The sequence below is a fragment of the Patiria miniata genome, unplaced genomic scaffold (assembly GCF_015706575.1).
Source record: "Patiria miniata isolate m_02_andy unplaced genomic scaffold, ASM1570657v1 HiC_scaffold_7, whole genome shotgun sequence".
Lineage (NCBI taxonomy): Eukaryota > Metazoa > Echinodermata > Asteroidea > Valvatida > Asterinidae > Patiria > Patiria miniata.
The window spans coordinates 7,415,301-7,435,800 of NW_024037074.1; the positions used below are offsets into that span (position 1 = coordinate 7,415,301).

Below are 20,500 nucleotides of genomic sequence, written 5' to 3' on the forward strand. Positions count from 1 at the left end.
TGCCAGTGAATAACAAGCCCTGTGACATTGCAGAGTAGAAAAAAACACTACCACAACAGCAAAGAATGAGAATCAGCAGTGTTATAAGTTCTTGGAGTAAAGCTGTATCTTACTTTGATTCTAAGACAGTGATGATATCTTCGGCTCGGTAGGCCAACTCTCCATCTTTGGTAGGTTTGTAGTGGGTGATGGCTTTGACTTGTTCTGGCTTGGCCTGCATAAACAGAGAGTTGTAATTGATCATTGATTGTCTTGAGTCTTGAACAGAATTAATGGATACGATGTTATGGACACTGGACGGAAATTGTAACACCCGCTTAAGACTGGTCTTCCAGAGTCGCGCCGAACAAAATTTATTGAAGATTTTGAATTCAATAAGAGCAACTTCATGCGGAAGATTGACAGTTGCAGACCTTCAAAAATGTTCTAGAGTCAATTCAAATAAATGATTACAAAAGGTTCGCATGTCTGAAATCAAATTCTATTTTGGAATGACTTGCGTCGCTCTTAATACTTTTAATACTTACAAACACTAGTCTGCACATCCCAATGCAACTGAGTCTTTAAGACCAATTTTTGTGGTGAGTAAAAGACTACTTTTACCAGTGGTTCTTACCTTTGGTAACTCTTCACAAATCTCAACAAAGCTCGGTCTCTTCTCCGGTTCGTGCTTCCAACACTTCTGGAGGATTTCGTAAATCTTGACGGGGCAGGCCTCGGGTCTCTCCAGTCGCTGTAATGCTGGCTTGTCTATTGCTTTCAAAATCTAAAAACAAATGGCAACATTTATTTTTCGTTTTAAAAGAATTTATCTTCGATATAGTATTTTTGATGTTTTACCAATATAACTCAAAGTTGACACAATTGGTTGGGTAATTCCTTTCTAAATGAACTCAGATTCACTTACATGTGTGTGTATAATACAGGGCGAGTAAAAAATAAAACCAAACGAAGGGACCATTTTTTTAAGTGAAGTTCTGCGTGTAGCACACAAATCTAGGATAGTACAAGAATTTACAAAAACAATTTACATTCATCCCTATGTGAATCGTTTTCGTTTTGCTGAAAGAACACTTACCTTTTTGGTGATCCGTGGACAGAACTTTAAAACGATGGTTGTGTTTAAACTTCCTTAACTTGAAAAGTACGTGAGTAATTTGAACGATTATTGTACTTAAAGAAAGCTTAGGAATTGGGCTTTCATATCCTATAATTTGAAAGTGTTACATGCAGAACTTCACTAAAACAAATGGTTCCAACATTTGGGTTCGTTTTATCGTATACACATATATTTATAAATTTAAGAATTGATATTGTGCTCAAGGCAATACATCCTTCTTAAGTCACTGCTCGTTGGATCCGCTTATAAGTTATAAAACATTCCCAAGACCATCTCAGCTCCACTGAGAGAATAAAGCTCAGATCTGACGTTCCAGCACAAACAGCTAAAACAAGCACAAGTACACCTTTACTCCTGCATGGGGATAAATTGTGACAAATCGTCTTGCCCAAGGACACAAACACCACAGGAAGGACTGGAACCCACAATCTGGAGGATTAGAGACAAGTTAAGTTAACTACCTCTTCTCCGGTATGTGTTGCCCACGGCTGGCGACCGTAAGTGAACATCTCCCACATGGTCACGCCAAAACTCCAGACGTCGCTGGCTTTTGTGAAGGTCAGCTTAGTCAGAGCTTCCACTGGCATCCTGTAAGCGGATAATCCAAAGAGGAAGGTATAATGAAACACAGTATTTAGAGTTCTCCTCAAGAAATGTGTGCGCTAAGCAGTCATAAGCTGTACGGATCAAATGGCATTCTGATAACCTGATTAGCATAATGTTTCTATAATTGGCGAGTTTTGGGGCTTAGAAAGTTCCCATGCAAGGTAAATGTCTGTGTAAGCAAGTATATTAGAAAGTTATTTTCAGCCTATTGCATTAATGCTATTCTACATGTATGTATTAGTGACTAATATTTCATTGGGTCCATTGTGGATATTAGTAAGACTTGCATGTCAAAAACCCTCCAATTAACCTTCTGTATTATGGGATCGTAAACAACGTAAACAACGTAAAAGAATAAAGGGACTCTTCTCCCTTGTTGGATAAGGTCCCGCCCCACCACCCAAACATTTGGTTCAGGGCTTGCCAATGTTATTGAGGGGCATGAACCTTATTTACGTGGTCTTTAACGATCAGAATTCAGGAAGAAATCATCTCACCATGCTAGCGGCAGCTTCAAGTTGGGTTTCATCTCACTGCGGTAGTTCTCACCGAGGATCAACCTCCGAGACAGACCAAAGTCACTGATCTTGACTTTCTTGGTGCCCTTACAAACCAGATTGAGCAAAGACCAAACCATTAAAATTGATTCTAACAACTACTCAATTGCTGTATCACAGTCACAATTCTGCACCAAATGGTGGTTAGCAAAATCAGTGACGACGATCATCAAAAGACTAGTCCAGTGAGTTTGAATAAAAAGCAACCAAACTATTAAAAAAATCTTATAAAAAAGGCAAGAATAGTGTTATATGTTAATTTGAATACAAGCCACCAAAGTCACTGTTGTCCACGTGTAAGTCTAGTGTAGTGGTGTTTTTGTCTTCAAATCAAGCTTCGGAGCTCAGTCAAGCGGATGGAATAAAGCCGTCCATGGACAAACAGGTTTGGCACATGACAATTTTAAACTATCATATCTCAGAGACAAAATATGCATTTGCAATCATTTTTTTTGTCACTTTATGTTTAAAGATCAATATTTTAATATCATCAAATTGAACTTTGAAATATGCTCAACAAATAGGTGACAATTGCTGTCAAAAGTGGGTCTCCCTCTTTTTGCATCACCCTGTATTATTGTTTACCCCGTTATTTGTGACCGGACTTCCAACGTTACTTTTGATTTAGCCGGACTTGTGATGGACTAGTGACATACTTGACAAATGCACTGATGTTATCAAACTCACATCGTCATCCACGAAGAGTAGAATGTTCCTAGTGGCCAAGTCTCGGTGGATGATGTTGGACAGGTGAAGGTACCTCATGGCGTCGACTATCTGAGCGGCAAACTCCAGCAGGAGGGTGATGGGGAAGGAGGCACGCAGCGTCGGCTGCTTGATGTTCTCTAGGAGAGACCGAAGGGCGGCAAACTCCGTCACCTGGCCAGGGGAGGGAGGGGTGGGGAGAAAAAAAAAACTCAGCCATCAGTTTCGAAGTCAGCAGGGTCAACAGGACAAGTGGTTGTACTGGTACAGAGTAAATTTTGCAGTGTAAATGATTGGTAGTGCCTGAAACAGGTCTCTCATGTGGCTAAAGCAGTTTTGTTTTTGAAACAAACATGGACAACTAGCGCATGTTTTAAGCTATACACATGTTTGCTCTCTAGAGGACTTCATAAAGGAACAGAAACTCTTGGCAACATTGAATAGCTGAAATTGACATTTGGCCTCTCCATTTATATTTAGAGTTTTCTGGTTTCCTTTGCTGTTTTTTTTTGTGGTCAAGAAAGGTTGTTCAAACCCACCCTCCCCTTCCTCTTTGGCTACGCCATTGCCCTTTTCCAAGTCAATATCTCATTTCACAAGAAATTTCTGAACAGAAGTAGCCTCTAAAATAATCTTCCTCCCATTCTTAAATTGCATCCCTCTGAATGCAACTCACCAGCATCAGTGACGTTTCCACATCCAGCACCACGCCAAACAGTTTGACCAGACTCTCATGATTCAGCGAGTACATGATGGCCGCTTCCTTGACAAAGTCTTGGGCCTTGTCGGCCGAGAACCGCTCTGAGCTCAGACACTTGACAGCTACTTGAATCTGGAGACAAGGAAACGGAGACCAGATCGTCGATGAGATTAGAAAGGGTTGGGATGATCAGTTCCAATTGTAACGACCATTAAATACAATCTTTGAAGTGCTACTTGAATGACAGTCTCCTCTTTCCTTTTCTGAACATTATGGTTTGAAAGTCAGTGCAAGCTAACCGACAGTGGGTCACATGAATTGTTGAGTTGAATGAGAGGATTCATGATAACTGCCTCTTATTAGTATTGACTGTTTTTATTTATTTAAAAAAAAATCTCATATAAGTTTACATCGTCTTGAAAGTGATAACCGGAACGACATTTTGCACTTTCAATTTTTTTTTTAATTTGACGCAATTAGGTATTAGGTAATATACTGAAATGAGCTGCTTATTAATCTGTAATGACCAATTAATGTTGAAAATGCAATTCACAAATGTCAATTATTTTCATAAGTGGCTTATGAAACTGACTTTAACTTGTTAACGTTCAGCATATTTGCCAGTAAGTGCAAGGAAACAGTGAATTAATGTTTGACATCATTAGCTGAGCAGCATGTAAGAGTTGAGATAATAACTGTCCCTTATCATTAGAGACCATTAAATGTTGAATATGCAATTTGTAAAAATTATATATCCTAAGTTTTGAAACTGCTCTGTGTTTTGTTCTTTTGTATTCTTCACCTAATAATGGTTAGCCAGGTAATGCAATTGCCAAATTTTAGAAATAGAAAATGTCTTAGAAAAATAATAAAGGAAATTCAAAGAAAAACTGAAACATTTCAATCAAAAACATTTCAATCAAAAACATTTGTACACACTATGGTGATCCTCATTTATAGGGCCTTCAGCTTTTTAAATAGCTTTTAACAATTTTCGTTTTCATACACCTAGGCTTACGGTACATATTGAACACTGGACAAGTCTGTGTGTCTGACGACCTTTTGGCAATGAACCGTTTTCATAATGGGAGTAAACTCCCTTTTTTTGTTATTGTCAATTACTTGAACACTGTAGAAGTCACTTTCACACAAAAGTACATATACCCATACATGTACTGAAATATCTGAAAGGTATAGATGCCATTTTGCAAAATTCAGCAGAACCAGCACTCATTTGTGTACAGGATGCAGTTCAACAAACCACCAACACAATCTACGGATAAAGGATTTCTTTTTACCTGGTCATTCAAAATAGAAACCTTTTCAAAGTAATTCTTTCACGAGTTTCGGTGTGACTGAGTCAAGGTTCCATGTTGAAAAGCTTGGTGGTTCTGCATGTTGATTTTTCAGACAATTTTTGTGTATTACTTGATATCATGAAAAAATTTACTCTATCGTGCAGTTTTGAGACTGAGAGTGTCTGCTAAGGAAATAATTCAAGGTTGAGGTCATTTACTCATAATTATATGTCATGATAAGTCCTATTTGATTTTTGTTGTAGGGTATACACGTACATGTACACTGTTCAGGATGGTACACAAGTGTATCTCTTTGACGCTGCCTTAAAGGGAAAATACAACATTTGCAAAACATCAAAAAATAAAACTTCCAAATCAGTTTGAAATACCTTGCTGGACTGTTAGTGAATGACAGTGTAAAGCATCCTGTAAAATCATGGCACCTGGTATACTGTCATTTTCAAGAAAAGTGGTATTTTTGTATCAATTTCCAACGCTGGTCGGCCGACCAGCTTTGGAAAAAACTGGCTTTTTTTCAAATACTGGCCCCAATTGACCATCGCACTTGTTTGCAATCGATTACACACCTATAAACAGGTACAAGCCAGCTAGACTGGTTCCCTGACCTTACAATTCCCCAATGTATGTAAACTGCTCTGTTTCTTCTTATATGGAGTCAGGGAACCAGACTACAGGAAAATGATTGTTTTTCTTGGTTTTCATAGCATTTTCGAACCCAAAACCTCAAAAAAGTCAGTGTAACTATATTTGCTATATATTTCCAACCCCCCAATTCCATCCATTTCTGAAAATTACAGCAAAAGCAAATGATGTATATTCCCTTTAACATGTACAGCTCTGTCACGTACTCGAACGAATGAAGACAATTACAATCCCACTGAATTAAACTTCAATGGTTCAATGCCTTTGGGCATTTTTGCTGGCAAGCTTCCTGAAATGATGACCGCCAATCCTGATAGTCATGTACAATGTAGTTTGGAAGCAAAATACATGTACGGTACGTACATGTATATGGACATGTACAAGTGTACAGATAAATGTGCACATGAATGTAGTATGCATCATGCGTCGTTGGGGGCAGCAAACAAAACATAGCAAATCGTGCCGTAATAAACAGGACTCGTTTATGCTACGCTGCATCGGGAGTCCTGTTTATTACGTCACAATTTACTATGTTTTGTTTGCTGCCCCCAACGACGACTTTCACACAAATTGCACGTTTGGGTCGAAACAGGACCTGAAAAACAGCTCTCAAAAGTACCTTTTGTACTCATTTCATGACAGACACAATAGTCGTTTTTATTTCATCACACGTTAGGCTACATATACCCGAAAAATGACGGAAATGTCTTCGAGCATTCCACAACCTCTTTAAAATAAGATCAGTCTACTGAGTGAAACTAATGACATGATAATACAGTATACGGTACATGTACCGGTATATGCTGTACAATGCACATTACAGCCTCGGGCGTTCCCTCCCGGCATGTTGAACACGTACATAGACTTTCGACAACACAGTAGAATGCCTTTTTCTTGCAACGGCCTAGTCTTGGCCCAAGACGCTAGTGATCATTTGTGAATCGTGCATAGTGCGCCCTCTAATTGCGCAACAGTTAGACTCATAAACATATAATAAAACCTAGACACGACATTTGCTATTGCGCCTGTGAGCAAAATGCTAAGCGTATAGAATAATGTTAATGATTACGCGAACGCCCTTTATTGGCATGACGCGGCGTCACGCCCATGATGAGAGCGGTCTCACTGCACGCGTTATTTGGAATCGTTTGGTCCCGTACGCGTATGGGAAAAAAACAACTAAGTGGTGCACAAGTGCGTTGGCGCCGCTGGCCTGAACATAGGCCTACGTGGTATACGTATGAAGTATGCGCGTAAATCGAAGCCACATGATAATTCGCGCATATTGCGCCAGGCCGCGTGACGCAGCCCGTTTTGCTCACAGAAATCACAACGTAACAGCAGATAATGTCGTGTCTAGGTTTTATTATACTCGCACCAACGTCTTGGCCATTTCGTGTCAGCCCCTTTAACTATGTCTATATTTTGTCCCTAGGCTTTCCTAGGGAACCAATCAGCGATCGAGAAATGGTTGAATGGCTCTCCCGATGGTTGTAACATACTGGCTGTACATGATCGAGCGTCATCGCTAATTATGCAACGCAGTGATACACGCACGAGGGCGCGACTATAATTGCAGCAAATGGGAACTGCAGTTTTGTTCTAATTTACACAGACGGTCATATCAACATAAAATGGCCACGCCCCAATTGCGACAAACCGACCGAGACATTAGTGCGAAAAAGTTTTAAAAAAAAACCAATATATGCAAGGGCGTTACACAACATTGCCACTACTACTCTTGATCACTGTCAAGACTTGGGCCAAGACTAGCAACAGCCATGCTCATGTTCCAAAAAACACTTTTTACTACACAAAACTTGTTTTTCATTTGCACATGGTCATACCAGTACCGGTACCAGTACAAAGTGACATCATGTCCACACAATAGGCATTTTCCTTTCTTGTTTGGTAGCCTATGCCTATTGTCTGGATTGTATAAGCAGAGGTTCTGAGCATTATCCCACAGTAAGCACTCGTTGATGTGTGTCAATAACTGCATGAATACAAACCCACATGCCAGAGGTTTAACCCTGCAATGCCTCATAATAAATCCGAGTGAGAAAAAAAAAACAGGATTGAAAGAAAAACAGGTTTGACATCACTGCGAACTCAAAAGAGCTAAGGGGTACATGTACCGTATTCACACTTCTGTACATGCTGAGCCATGAATACAATTTGGGTTGACTTGAAAGAAACGCACCTTTCGTGACAAGGCACAATAATTTATCAGCCATTGGGTTGTCAAAGTCTTTGTCAGTGAGGGGGTGTCATGGTGAGGGAGTGGGGTGAGGGGCACAAACAGACTGGGGTGAGGGGCACAAACAGACTGGGGTGGGGGCATAAACAGACTGTAGCAATGGTTTAAGCTTGGGGTCATTTTGACAAAAGTTTCTAATGCCCAGTCTTGTTGAAAGAATAATATTCTTTATTTTGAACTTTAAACTAATTTACCACTACTAGTTGGTCACTTCATTTGTAGGTGAATACAAAATTGTATGTAAATTCAATACACACTCTTTAATTAGAATGTTACTTGCTTTTCCAATTAACAACTCTAAAAAGTATGTTCAGGGATTGTGATTGAATAAAGAGTCTGATAAAAACGACAAGGTTTAATACTTTCAAATTTGTACTACTGGTATTTTCAATACTCAATGTCATTCTTTGAGGGGAGTCAGTCAGGTTGGCGTAGCGGTACTTTCCTCGCCTTCCACCGCTGTGACCCGGGTTCGAATCCCGCCTGGGTCAATATGTGGATTGGGTTTTCAGTCCCTGCCTGATTCCGTGGGTTTTCCCCAGAATATCTTCTGGGCTTTTCCTCCCACCTCTAAAACTGTAATTTCTTCTCACTGTCTTCTTTCTAAGTTGGTGTGATGTTTCCCCTGGGATGCTTTGCTGACTATAATATACAGATACAGAAATGGTCTGATTTCAGAGGGATTTGATGCCTGACTGCAAGTATTGATTGTGTGAAAGAACCACTTTAAAGGTTTTGATTTTGATCCGTTTGTTGTGGTTAGATCCCAAACACAAAATGCGTGACACACCTTGCTGCTTAGACCACAGTCACGATTATACAGGGGGCGGCGATTACCGGCAATTTACCAAATGAATTTCCGGTCGACTCATGTACAGCAATCAATTCAAATGCCCCAGTGAAATTGCGTGGGGGTGAAAGTCAACACCAAAACGAATGCATGCCTCGATCGGTTTACAAAAAACGTCAAGCCTGTATGGCGAGATCAAGATTCTAAGTGAAAGACGGATGTATAACTAACATGACCACAAATACTTGGAAATGAAATGACCTGTAAAAAGTAACCACTCAATAACAGAGAGGCTATTTACATGTAGTACTTGCAGATTCTGTTCAAATTAAATTTCCTCTTTGTCCGAGGACACTGGATAATGAAGTAATCAGAAGTGATTTGTTAAGTCAGTTGTTTTGAACGAGGGACGGGGACAACTTCCGATAGTTGTCCGATAGCCATTAGGGGCCTATTACATGTACTTTAAACGCACATACATGTACAGACCAAAGGATTGGGGCCTTTGGTGCATGTATACACGTATGGTACTGTGTAGATGTTTGCGAATGTACATATGGGCGGGCTGTCACCGCATTATGGGGAAGTTTTGATTGTTAGGCAAATTAGGACCGAGTTATGGGGACTTTCTGCTGTCCCCACAGCATCTTTGGTCCCCATAGTACCATGGGGCATCTCGTGTGTAGTCCCCACAACTACATACATGTACATGTACATACGGAACAATACATGTGTACATTGCGTACATTTTGTACATGTAAATTGTACATGTACCCACACAGTGCAAGTATACTGAACTTGTGGCCAGCACTGAAATCGAGTGCATCAGAAGTCCATTACTTGCTCAAGTCATGCAGTCCCAAAACAGGACACAAGGTTTTCAAAACAACTCTGACAATTTCACTCTTTTGTCATTGTTCATCCACTGTTACTTGTGACTGGACTTGTGATGAACAAGACTGATGCATATGTACATTTACACTGCATGTACATGTACATGTACATGTAGTTGCAATGTATTAAAAAACTATGTACCGGTACCTACAAAAATACACATGTATCTGCTTTGTTTTTCGTAAGATGGAATTTTTGCGTCGGGGTGATGTAAATCAAATTACATGTAGCTTTTGCCCTTCACTGACGTATAAACACTGTATAGTCAGTGTGTTACCTCCCGAGTGAAAGTTGGAAAAAATCACCCGGGTGGGACTCGAACCGATCCCGTTAGCTCGGTGGTCGAGTGGTAAGACACCTGCGCTAGAAAGCAGGAGGTCGTGGGTTCGAGTCCCACCTGATGATTTTTTTTCCAACTTTCACTCGGGGGGTAACACACTGAGTATACAGTGTTTATACGTCGGTGAAGGGCAAAACCTAATTTGCTTTGTTTTTGTGTGCATTTTCAAATCAACATGCAAACCTCCCCTTGTCTCCACACCAAAATAATCTAAGCAAAACAACTAAAATCCTAATGAACGGAAAAACTACATGTACATGTACATTTTTTTGTTTGTTTAATTTTGTCACTTCCGTCATTGAGGGTCACCCACTAGAATAATAAAAGCTCCCTCACAGATTTACAGAGTACACAAATGTGACTGACAGTCCACAAACAGTACAAACCATCAACAACTTGAACTTTGCAATTCCCCCTTTAAAAAGAAACCACTCTAAATAACAATCATGTGTCAAGGACATTAACAACAGTCGGATGATTTGATAAAAATTCCATACAGATGAGTCAAAGCTGAAGCCACTAAACCGTGGAATTCACAGTCAGTTGTGAGCATCGAAAAAAATAATTATAATACGACTTCTGGTCAGTGCATGATGCAAAGAAAGAAGTTTGCCATTTTAACCCTTTTTGGTGACCACAATTTCAGTGTATTGTTTTTATTTTCAAATTTTGAAAATTACAAATCAGGTAAGAATTACAAGTACATGTACATGTACATGTGTGTACACGTGTATGTAAATTTATGTACCCACAGTGTTACATTACACTGAATTTTTAATTAGGGTTTGGAAAAAAATAATAGTCATTAATCTGTCACTGCCACTGCCGAACGCTTATGGAACAAAAAAGCCATGAATGGGGTGGTTTCTCTTAAAAGGTGCATTTACTATCGAACAGGTTGTCTGTGCTTACAAATCTTGTATGACTCACAAATTCTCTCTTACTTTCAAGTGTACAGCTTAAATTTCAACAAATACATACATGTATGTACACATGGAGATGGTGAACCTTTCCAAGAAAGCAAGCAAAGCAAAACTTGTTTTCAATCAAGTGGGATAATCCCCCAAAACACATGGGCAACATAAATTTGTGGCAAAACCTCTTGAGACGAAACTTCCCAGAAACAGAAACTGTTTTGCGGATTGATAAAGATCCTGTTCGAAGGACAAATATGGTGCTTTTAAAACTGGCGCATGGATGATATCAATCCGTATGACTGTCTGATACATTAGTAATATTTGGCATATTCTGGGAGTGAGTCTACCCACGAGACAGATGTGATGTGAGGGAATGCTAAGATGATTTCATGTAGACAGAATGTGGCCAGAATCGCAGGATTCGCTTAATGGCTTTGGCACGCCGAGATGCGCCCATCCTCTCTCGCTTAAATAATACTCATCTTGATGGGCTGACAGACATAAACAGCTCACATTTGTTTCATCATTTAGCCTTGCTTGAAAGCGCTTATTTTCTTTGTGGAAATAAACAGAAGATGATGACTCATTTAAAACAAATTCTTGGACCCCAATTTTGTGAATTTCATACACTGTGACATGTACTGTATGCGGAAGTGCGTGTATACAGTTGTGTTACATCAAATCAAAACTTCAGAGGCTTTTCAGAAAACTCATCAAACACACATAAATTTGCTTAAGAATACATAAATTTGTACATTTTAGGTACAGGTCATCCTAGAATGAAGGGTCCAAAATATGACTTTTTTATGCCCCTGTTACACGTACATGTACCTCTGTACTTTGTAATTTGCCATTCAAGTAAGCCTGTATCTCAAAGAGGTTGTGGAGTGCTCGAAGACATTTCCGTCATTTTTCGGGTATATGTCGCCTAAGGTGTGATGAATTAAAAACGACTGTTGTGTCTGTCATAAAATGAGTACAAAAGGTACTTTTGAGAGCTGCTTTTCAAGTCCTGTCATGCCTGTTTCGACCCGAACGTGCAATTTGTGTAAAAGTCGTCGTTGGGGGCAGCAAACAAAACACAGTAAATCGTGAGTTTGTGACGTAATAAACAGGACTCCCGATGCAGAGTAGCATAAAGGAGTCCTGTTTATTACGTCACGATTTACTGTGTTTTGTTTGCTGCCCGCAACGACGACTTTTACACAAATTGCACGTTTGGGTCGAAACAGGACCTGAAAAACAGCTCTCAAAAGTACCTTTTGTACTCATTTCATGACAGACACAATAGTCGTTTTTATTTCATCACACCTTAGGCTACATATACCCAAAAAATGACGGAAATGTCTTCGAGCATTCCACAACCTCTTTAAAAATGACTTCCAATTATTTTGTACATTGTATTTGTTGGGTACATTTGTAGTTTGCTACTGGTAGGCCTACATGATCACTCTTGAAAACTGACTGCATACCATACAAAAACAAACACATCAAGTGTGTAAAAGGGACAGGAAAAAAAGAACCCCAAATTTATGGAATGACCTCCCTGTGTACATACTGTACATGTAATACCGGTACTTGTAAGATAAAAAAAAGAACAAATGTCTTGCATATCTTTTGCCTGACTTTCTAATATGCACTCACATTTTGCGGAGTACACACGATTGCTACCACACAATAATGTTCAACAGACGAGCTTTTTAATAATAATCAATGTCAGTCTCCGCAAGCCAGAATTGAGTTCGTGCTTAAAACCTCATTCTGTGGTGGCTGAGATCCAGTGACCTGGATGTGTGGTGAATCGAACTGAACGTTTGTACGTAAGGCTGCTTAGATTTGCCCAGAGGAGGTTCCAGATGAAATTTCAATTTTTTAACAGCTCTTGCACACCACACCATCAAGAAGTTGTTTAGATAAGCGGTTAGACTGCTGGCTGTTATTAAAAGGTTACATTACATAAATTTAATATGAGGAGCTATAAGTGGAATATTGGGGCACAAGTATGTTTAAAGCTATAGTCCATCATTTGCAGCCATCCGAAATGTAACTGGTGTAATAACTCTTGAAAAACAAACTTGGTTGAAAGATAGTAAGGGAACTAAACTCCCTGTGAAATGATTCTTTCTGGGAAGCTGTCATTTTGAAGTAATTTAAATTAGTAGTTCGTTTTGTTATTTGGCGAAGCGCGCGCAAGCATTGGCACGACGCACGCGCGCGCGGGGTTGCTATAATTCGTCGGATCAGTGCGCGACGTCGCGTATAGCTGCAATTCAAAACAATTCAAAACATCATTCAGTAACTTTTGATTTGAAATTGAGATCCTAGAATGCTGTTTTTCTCGGAATATACAGCTGAAGCTAAGCTGAAACTTCATCAGGTTAGTTGTTCAGTATCCTTCATTAGATTTTGAACACTTTTGTTGCTTCAAACGAACAAAATGCACAAATTATAAATGATGGACTATATCTTTAAATGCACGTAATGCGCAACATCATGCCAACTGTATCATTAAAAAAAAATGCATGAAATTATTTTTTGTGAAGCAGAATTTTTGGCATGAATTTCATGACAGGATTAAGGAGTCAGGTTTTCATTTTAGAAATGTGTAACTAGCCAGCCTGGTCTAAATTTTGTTCTTTGCTCTTTTGCTAACTTTTAGGCGCTTTTGCTAGGATGTATTCTAAATCTTGCAACGTCCTCCAACTGCCTTCATGTAAAAATAGCATACGGCCTCAATCCTCCAAAATCCTGTGTTATTTCTTGAATGTGGTCCTTGGAGGGATGAATACGGCCTCAATCCTCCAAAATCATATATATGGTAATCAATGTCAATATGTTGAGGCAGAGACATTGTGGAGCAGTGCGGAGGATTTCAAGTATAATCTAGGCCTAAATTTATGCATGGCCGAGCAAAAACAACACAAGGTCTGTCTCAAGACCTTGACACAGCGCATCTGCTGAAATCAGCAACATGCGCCTCAATCCTGCAAAATCCTCCATTTTGCAAAGAGGATTTTGGAGGATTTGGGATGGTTAGGGTTAATCAATCTTACCTTTTGTCCATCTTTATCAGTCCATATCCCCTGCATCACCTTGCCAAACTCCCCTCTTCCCAGCTCCCTGTCTAAGATGTTGATGGCCGAGGCGGGGATGATGTGTCCTCCTGTGGGTGTGCCGGGCTGAGACGGCACCCTGACGATGGTTGGCTTGGTCTTGGATGCCTTTCCATTCTTCTGAAAGTCACGGAGAGAAAAAAAAGGATATTTTTGGGGGGTTGGATTTCATCTTCAATGAGCGGTGCTATTGCTGGGATAGGCATGGGTAAACATCTTGAGCAGTCATTGATTAAAATAACAAAGAATACAATGTACCTTCCAAGACATCTTCAACGCATATATACCACAGTGATGTTTTCTGTTACATGTACATGTACAATGTATCTTTGGTTTTTTGTGACATGGACATAAATTTTACAAATATCCCAATCCTACATTTTGACAAACATTTGTTATGACAAATAAAAGAAAATTGGTGAGTTACATTTAATTAATAGGGGAATTACACTTCTAACTTTTTCAAGTAAAACATTAGAAACAAAAGCAATTTAAACGGCTTATTGTGGGCAAAGGCAGACATGTACTTATATGCTCTCCAAAATGGCAAAGGCTAAGCATTTACTTAATGGAAAACACCTGTTATACATACAGGTACAAGTACAATGCATGTACACAACATGCCCATATACGAATCGTGAAACCTTGAAGTACATGTACATGTACATGTAGTTATCACCAATTTTCAGGCAAACTTCTTGGAACAGAGCAGCCTCTAGGTGACGGAAACCGATAGTCTTCATTTGTAACACAGGAAAACCAAGCGCAAACTGTATGAATCAAAGGGTCTGAATTGTGCCCCTTTAAAAGTTGCTGGATCAACAAGATGACTCACACATGCTGGCCTAACCACATCATTCTGGTTTCTAGTCTGACAGCAATGACGTTAATAACAAGGGTAGATTAGTCCCATTATCCAATAACAGACAAGGTCAATTCACCCCCCTTTCAAATCCTTCCCTCCCCAAGATAAAACCACAATCCTACATGTACATACCACATGATGGAAAGCGGGTAATGTCGTGCCCCTAGGAACTCTTGGGAATGCCATGCAGTTTCAGGAGTATGTTTTTTTCGTTTCTAAGGCGCAGCAACAAGCAGCTCACTTGGGAGTTTGCAAATGAACTTGAATGTTTAATCCATCCTGAAATGCTGGACCTTCGTCAATTTCTCTCCACATTCATTTTGTTATTTAAAAAAAAATACTGTTTTTTTTGCGATTGATGGCTATCATTTCATTGTGGTCATGAATTTCACTCTGCATCCCTGCTTAGATTAATTCCATCTTAAAGGATGTGAATTGTCATCTCTCTGTCTTAGCTAGGGCTTCATGCACAAGTACCCCCTCAACAGTAATAAAGGGAGAGTTAGGAGAGACCACTGGGAGAAAAATCTGAACGCATTGCTGATGACTTCTAATACTCATGCAAGAGCGTCAATCACTTTTCAAAAGTTGGGGGGTGGGGACATTCTTTGATCAGCTTGGGGTTCGGGCAAAATTTTTGGAATCTACATAGATGCTCTGTGGTGCGATCGGAGACATTTTCTGACCACTTTAACCAATTTTTTTGAGCAAAAGATCATAATTTAAACATCATTGTTGAGTTTGGAGTGATAAAATCAGCTATTCTAAGCTTTAGAATTATATGTACCGGTAGGCTATATTTGTTTTGGAGGGGGACGAAAAAGTGGGGGGGGGGGGGGGACACAAACAAAATGAGGAGTCATGACATGGAGACCAAACACAACATGACTTTATGCTTCTACTCACCCCAGGTTTGAATTTGCCCTTCTTGACTTTCTTCATTGATGCTCGGAGCCGCCTCCACTCAGGCAGGGTCATGCCCAACGAGAACACATCATCTGCCTGGACGTAGGCAAGGTGATCGATGGCCGTCACTCCAAGCTTGCTGACGAAATCCTGGTGGTACTGCTGCAGGCCCACCTCGCTAAGGAACTCATAGAGCGTGCCTTCATAAGGCATGGTGAGGGATGACTAATAGCATGTCAGCCGCTCCAGACCTGTTGGTGGAAGAGAGAATCACAGAGAAAGAGGCGAGGTTTAAAAAGAGCTCAATGAAAACTCACACCCACATTGCTTGGGAAAACTGTATGATGAGCGCCTTCATACGAAATGCCAATCATGCAAGACCTGGTAGGGGTAGAGATACCGGTATCACACAGAAAATGTATGGCTGGTTCCTGACTCACTGACTGACTGACTTACACTTGACAGCACACCAGGTGCCATGATTTACAATGTACAAGATGCTTTAGACTGTCATTCACTAACAGAACAGTGAGGTATTTCATAATAAATTGGTAGTTTTGTTTTTTGATGAACATTTGCAAATGTTGTACCATTATATTCCATTTAATCAAGAAATTTAAGTTTGATAAAATGTTTTTGCTAAATCTCAACTTTGAAAAACCTTCAAAGTCATGTTCATTCCAACATGTCCCCCCCCCCCCCCCCCCCCCCCCCCCCCCCCCCCCCCCTATTTGTGTATTACATCTCTTGGGGGTTTTAGGTCGAATGTCAGATGGAATGGATACATGAAAGCGTTTCTTTAGATGCCCTCCTATTCAAGTCTTTATTGTAGTTTGTCTGTTCCTGTCGGTAAATTCCTATGACATTTTAGGGTAAAACCTGCTTTTGCTCATGAATAGTTTCACATTGTTTCATTTCTGTGATTTGATCACCCACACATTGTTCAGTCCAAATACATGTATATAATAATAAATGCATCGGTAGGCTGCCATCACTCCTTACTAAAAAAGTTAGATGTCCCAATGAATGTTAACATGTATCAGAACTAAACAGCATCAATAATCTGAAACGGACTAAAAATCTCATCAGTACTCTTCAGAAATACGTATTGTAGTTTCCACTTTGTGCAATGCTGCATGCATTGTGTTCTCCTGACCTCCTCATTTGAAAGGCCAATCATGACACCCAGCAATAAAAAGATAATTATATGCAGTTTCAATTCACTGCTGACTCCACAATTTCTGACTCTCATTCCAATTTTCCTAAACCCTCTGTCCAATTTTCGCAACTTTTTCAAAAGGAGGTCATTTGTCCCAAACAGTTTCCAAAAGGGTTGTTTGGCTTTGACACCTTGCCCTGGGAGCGAAACCAGGCGGGTTTCCTTGGATCAGGGGGTGATTTGGGCTTGCTTCTCCAGGGCTTACCAGGGGGCACTAAGTAGGCTAGCCACTACAAGGCCCCCCTGGTATGCCGGTTACCAGTTATGGGTTACCGGCCAACAATGAAGCCAGACATCACAACGGCTAAGCTCTCTCAAGTGTTTTGCATTGTGTGGCCGCCAGCGAAAGAAAACACTGTATTATCGATTTGTGTTAGCTTTCAAAGAACACTAATCACTATAAAAAAATATTGAAGAATAACAGTACACAGTTTGAAGGTCAAATGCGTATTAAGTAATATTTCTTTTTTGTTCAGTTAATGACAGCTTCTTTCGGTTGGCCTACCTGAATCAGTTTTGTGTTTGACTGTACATGTAGCAGTGGTTAAAATTTAGTACAAATGTACAACATGTAAGATTATTTCCCTTGTTCAATAATCGAAGGCTAACTGGTCTAAAGAATATAATGTACCGGTACATAGATGGTTTTGTACAAATTCATCATCAAACTCTTTGTGAAGTTAATGTCTGATGATGTCTTGAAGGTAACAGAAATTGTAAAGCTGAGTCTTAATATTCATTTGGAAATCAAGTACCGGTACATGTATGTAAAAGAGAACAAACTTTCATAAATTCTCTACATCTTTTGAGTCTCAATACTCAAATCTAAAAGGAATGCTTATATGTTGAAGTATGTTGCAATGTACATAAAATACACGTATACATGTACATGCACGTACACATGTATGAAGTACGTGTACATGTACATGTTAAAATACATAGTAAATGTAACTAATGTGGACACAAATCCGTACAAATGCACATTATAGGCCAAAAAAAAAGTCTCCGGTTTCTGGTATGCGCGCGCGTCGCCGTAGCCATGCGTGTCGGCAAAATGAAAAAGTTTTTTTTTCAATGAAAGATGATGTCTCAAAACCGCCAAACTCATTGGTTTGACTGGAATCCTGCTGCTGCACAATTTTAATGTGTTTTTAGATTGGGTTATGGTCGAGAATAAGCTTTATGTGGCCTCTCTGGACTCCCATATATTTGCACTAAGTTTAGTCGGGCACCATTTTGCAGTCATCAGCTGACATTTGAAGCAAAAAAAACAGGTAAAAAAAAAAAAGGCACATCGCCGCACCACTTTTTGGGCAAGCTCCATACCACTTACCAGAAACCGGAGACTTTTTGTTTTTGCCTTAAATCCGCCATTTGCAAACAACGGGACCAGACTATGTACAATGAACACAGTTTTTATTACTAGCCAAGCAGAGTTCATAAATCTTTTTGCTACTGTTGTCAAAAGGAAAGCTCAGATATGATCAACTAAAGTCCATCCCATCCAAATAAGATAAACCTTAAGTATACAAATTATTGCTCATGTTTATCAGTAAACACAATAAGACCACAGGCAAAGGTCTTATCGCTACTTGTAGTTTGAACAATGCTTTTAAACTGGAACTGAATAAACTCTTCATATGTGTATCTTAACTGCTGACTAATCCCCTTACGGTAGCTTCTTCCTTATTTACTTTCAAAATCTTTGAAAGATTATGAAATTAAATGCAGAGCAGGGCCAAGTCAAAAACAAAAACTATAAACATACAGAGAATAAGGCCACGTAAAAAAAAAAAATTCTCTTCCCCGCACACTTCTCTTTTTCTGCCCACATCTCTCCCCCCCCCCCCCATTTTTTAAATCTCAATTTGCAATATCTTTTGTCTGTTTGTTTTCAGCAAAATTGTAGCTATGTACAGTATACATGCAAGTTCAAAATCTGGTATCAAAGGGTGACGGCTGCTTTAGACACAGATACGTATCAGCAAAAGAATTGAGAAAATGAAATGGACGAATCCATCCGGTGTCTGGCAAACTCCGCCTCCTCCCTTTCAAAAAGTTGATGAAAAACCTTTTTTTCCCCCCTTGGCCTGAATATGCTTGCAACTTGATCTACTGTCCACCTCAGGTAGTGTACGTAAGAATCTGAGTTGAAACTAAAAATACAGAGCTATAACCTGAAGAACACCATAACCTGGAGCTAGCTATTTACTTAACACTTGAACTTTGAAGAAGACTTGAAGAACACCCCAGTACATGTTCTACTAGATACGGTTATGACAAAAACAGAACTTGTTACATGCACTAGGACTGTGAACTTTGTAAATTTAATCAAGGCACTCTTAAATCATAGAGCTCTATGGTTTAATGGATGCTAAAGCCAGACCAAAGTCAACAATGTACAGTACAATAAATGTAGTTGTAGTGTTACTTGATTAACAAAATGACCAAAAATCCTACAACGCTCATGGTACATTGTGTACATGTACATGTACATGTATACATTGTATACATTGTATACATTGTATACATTGTATACATTGTATACATTGTATACATTGTACGCATGTACATGTACATTGTACATGTACTGCTCCTGCCAGACAGTAGTCAACACTGAGCTGAGAGGTGAACTTGCACACATCATGCACCTCACCAGAGCTGTTACTGTAAACAGAGAATTCTACAAAAGCAAGGCTGACAGCAAAATATTAAGCTCATCTCACAAACCAAAGCATGACCGTCGCCAGATTCATTTGTTGTACACATAATTTTGTTGTATTTTTTTCTGCTTTTTGTAGCTCCTTATCCATTTGTACATGTACATGTACCTGTACCTTCACACAGGCTTAATTTTGAAACTTCAATCACTCATTATGCAGAGTATGTGTACATTAATTAGCTGATATTTTACATGAAGGCCTGTACAGGTGAAATCACACGTACGACACCATCCCCATGTTCATGTACGTGCACAACAGTTGCTCAAAATGATCAGTTAATTAACAGCTAACCCAGTAGGCCTACAGGAACAGATGTCGGATCAGATTCCATCAAAGACTTGCATGCTTCATTATCATCACGGATCCTAGGATCCGTGCAAGTACAGTTGACCATACACATGTACATGTACACGCCTAAGTGTGAAAAAAATGAAATATTCAAACACATGTTTCCAAATCTACACGTGTGCAAACAGCATGTCACTTTATAACAACACAAAAGCAGAAAATAACATCCCAAAATGCTCACAAGATGTTCCTTAGGGGGACATCTTATTCTCCAAACACATGCATCATGATGACAGGCCGCACAAATTCAACGGTCCCCGAAATCCAAACAGCATATGTTTAGCTCCAGGACACCAGTGAATCAATGCGGTGTCTGACGTGATCTGATCTCACTCACCTTGAACCTCATTCCCTTCTAGGAATATTACCCAGAAGCCTCTGGGGTTCCCTCTCGCTAAGGAATCTATCCAAACAATCTAATTCGCACCCTGTTTATGGAGGATCTCTGGGGGACCGTTATACGCTCACTGCTGGGA

At 39.7% G+C, this 20,500-nt stretch overlaps 1 protein-coding gene across 3 annotated transcripts in view; it reads right to left on the reverse strand.

The window, feature by feature from the left end:
* The window catches only part of LOC119746327 (nascent polypeptide-associated complex subunit alpha, muscle-specific form-like), a 51,978-nt gene that overhangs the window by 21,972 nt on the left and 9,506 nt on the right, over positions 1 to 20,500 (reverse strand). For 2 of the 3 annotated variants that reach the window (XM_038223209.1, XM_038223207.1), the window contains exons 2-9: positions 15,735 to 15,988; positions 13,904 to 14,083; positions 3,665 to 3,820; positions 2,971 to 3,162; positions 2,224 to 2,330; positions 1,582 to 1,708; positions 617 to 766; positions 114 to 214 (exon numbers count right to left, since the gene is read on the reverse strand). In XM_038223209.1, the coding sequence (XP_038079137.1) occupies positions 114 to 214; positions 617 to 766; positions 1,582 to 1,708; positions 2,224 to 2,330; positions 2,971 to 3,162; positions 3,665 to 3,820; positions 13,904 to 14,083; positions 15,735 to 15,947 (1,226 nt within the window). In that variant the 5' untranslated portion in view covers positions 15,948 to 15,988. The remainder of the gene's footprint in view (positions 1 to 113; positions 215 to 616; positions 767 to 1,581; positions 1,709 to 2,223; positions 2,331 to 2,970; positions 3,163 to 3,664; positions 3,821 to 13,903; positions 14,084 to 15,734; positions 15,989 to 20,500) is intronic. The other variant, XM_038223208.1, reaches the window with a different exon arrangement.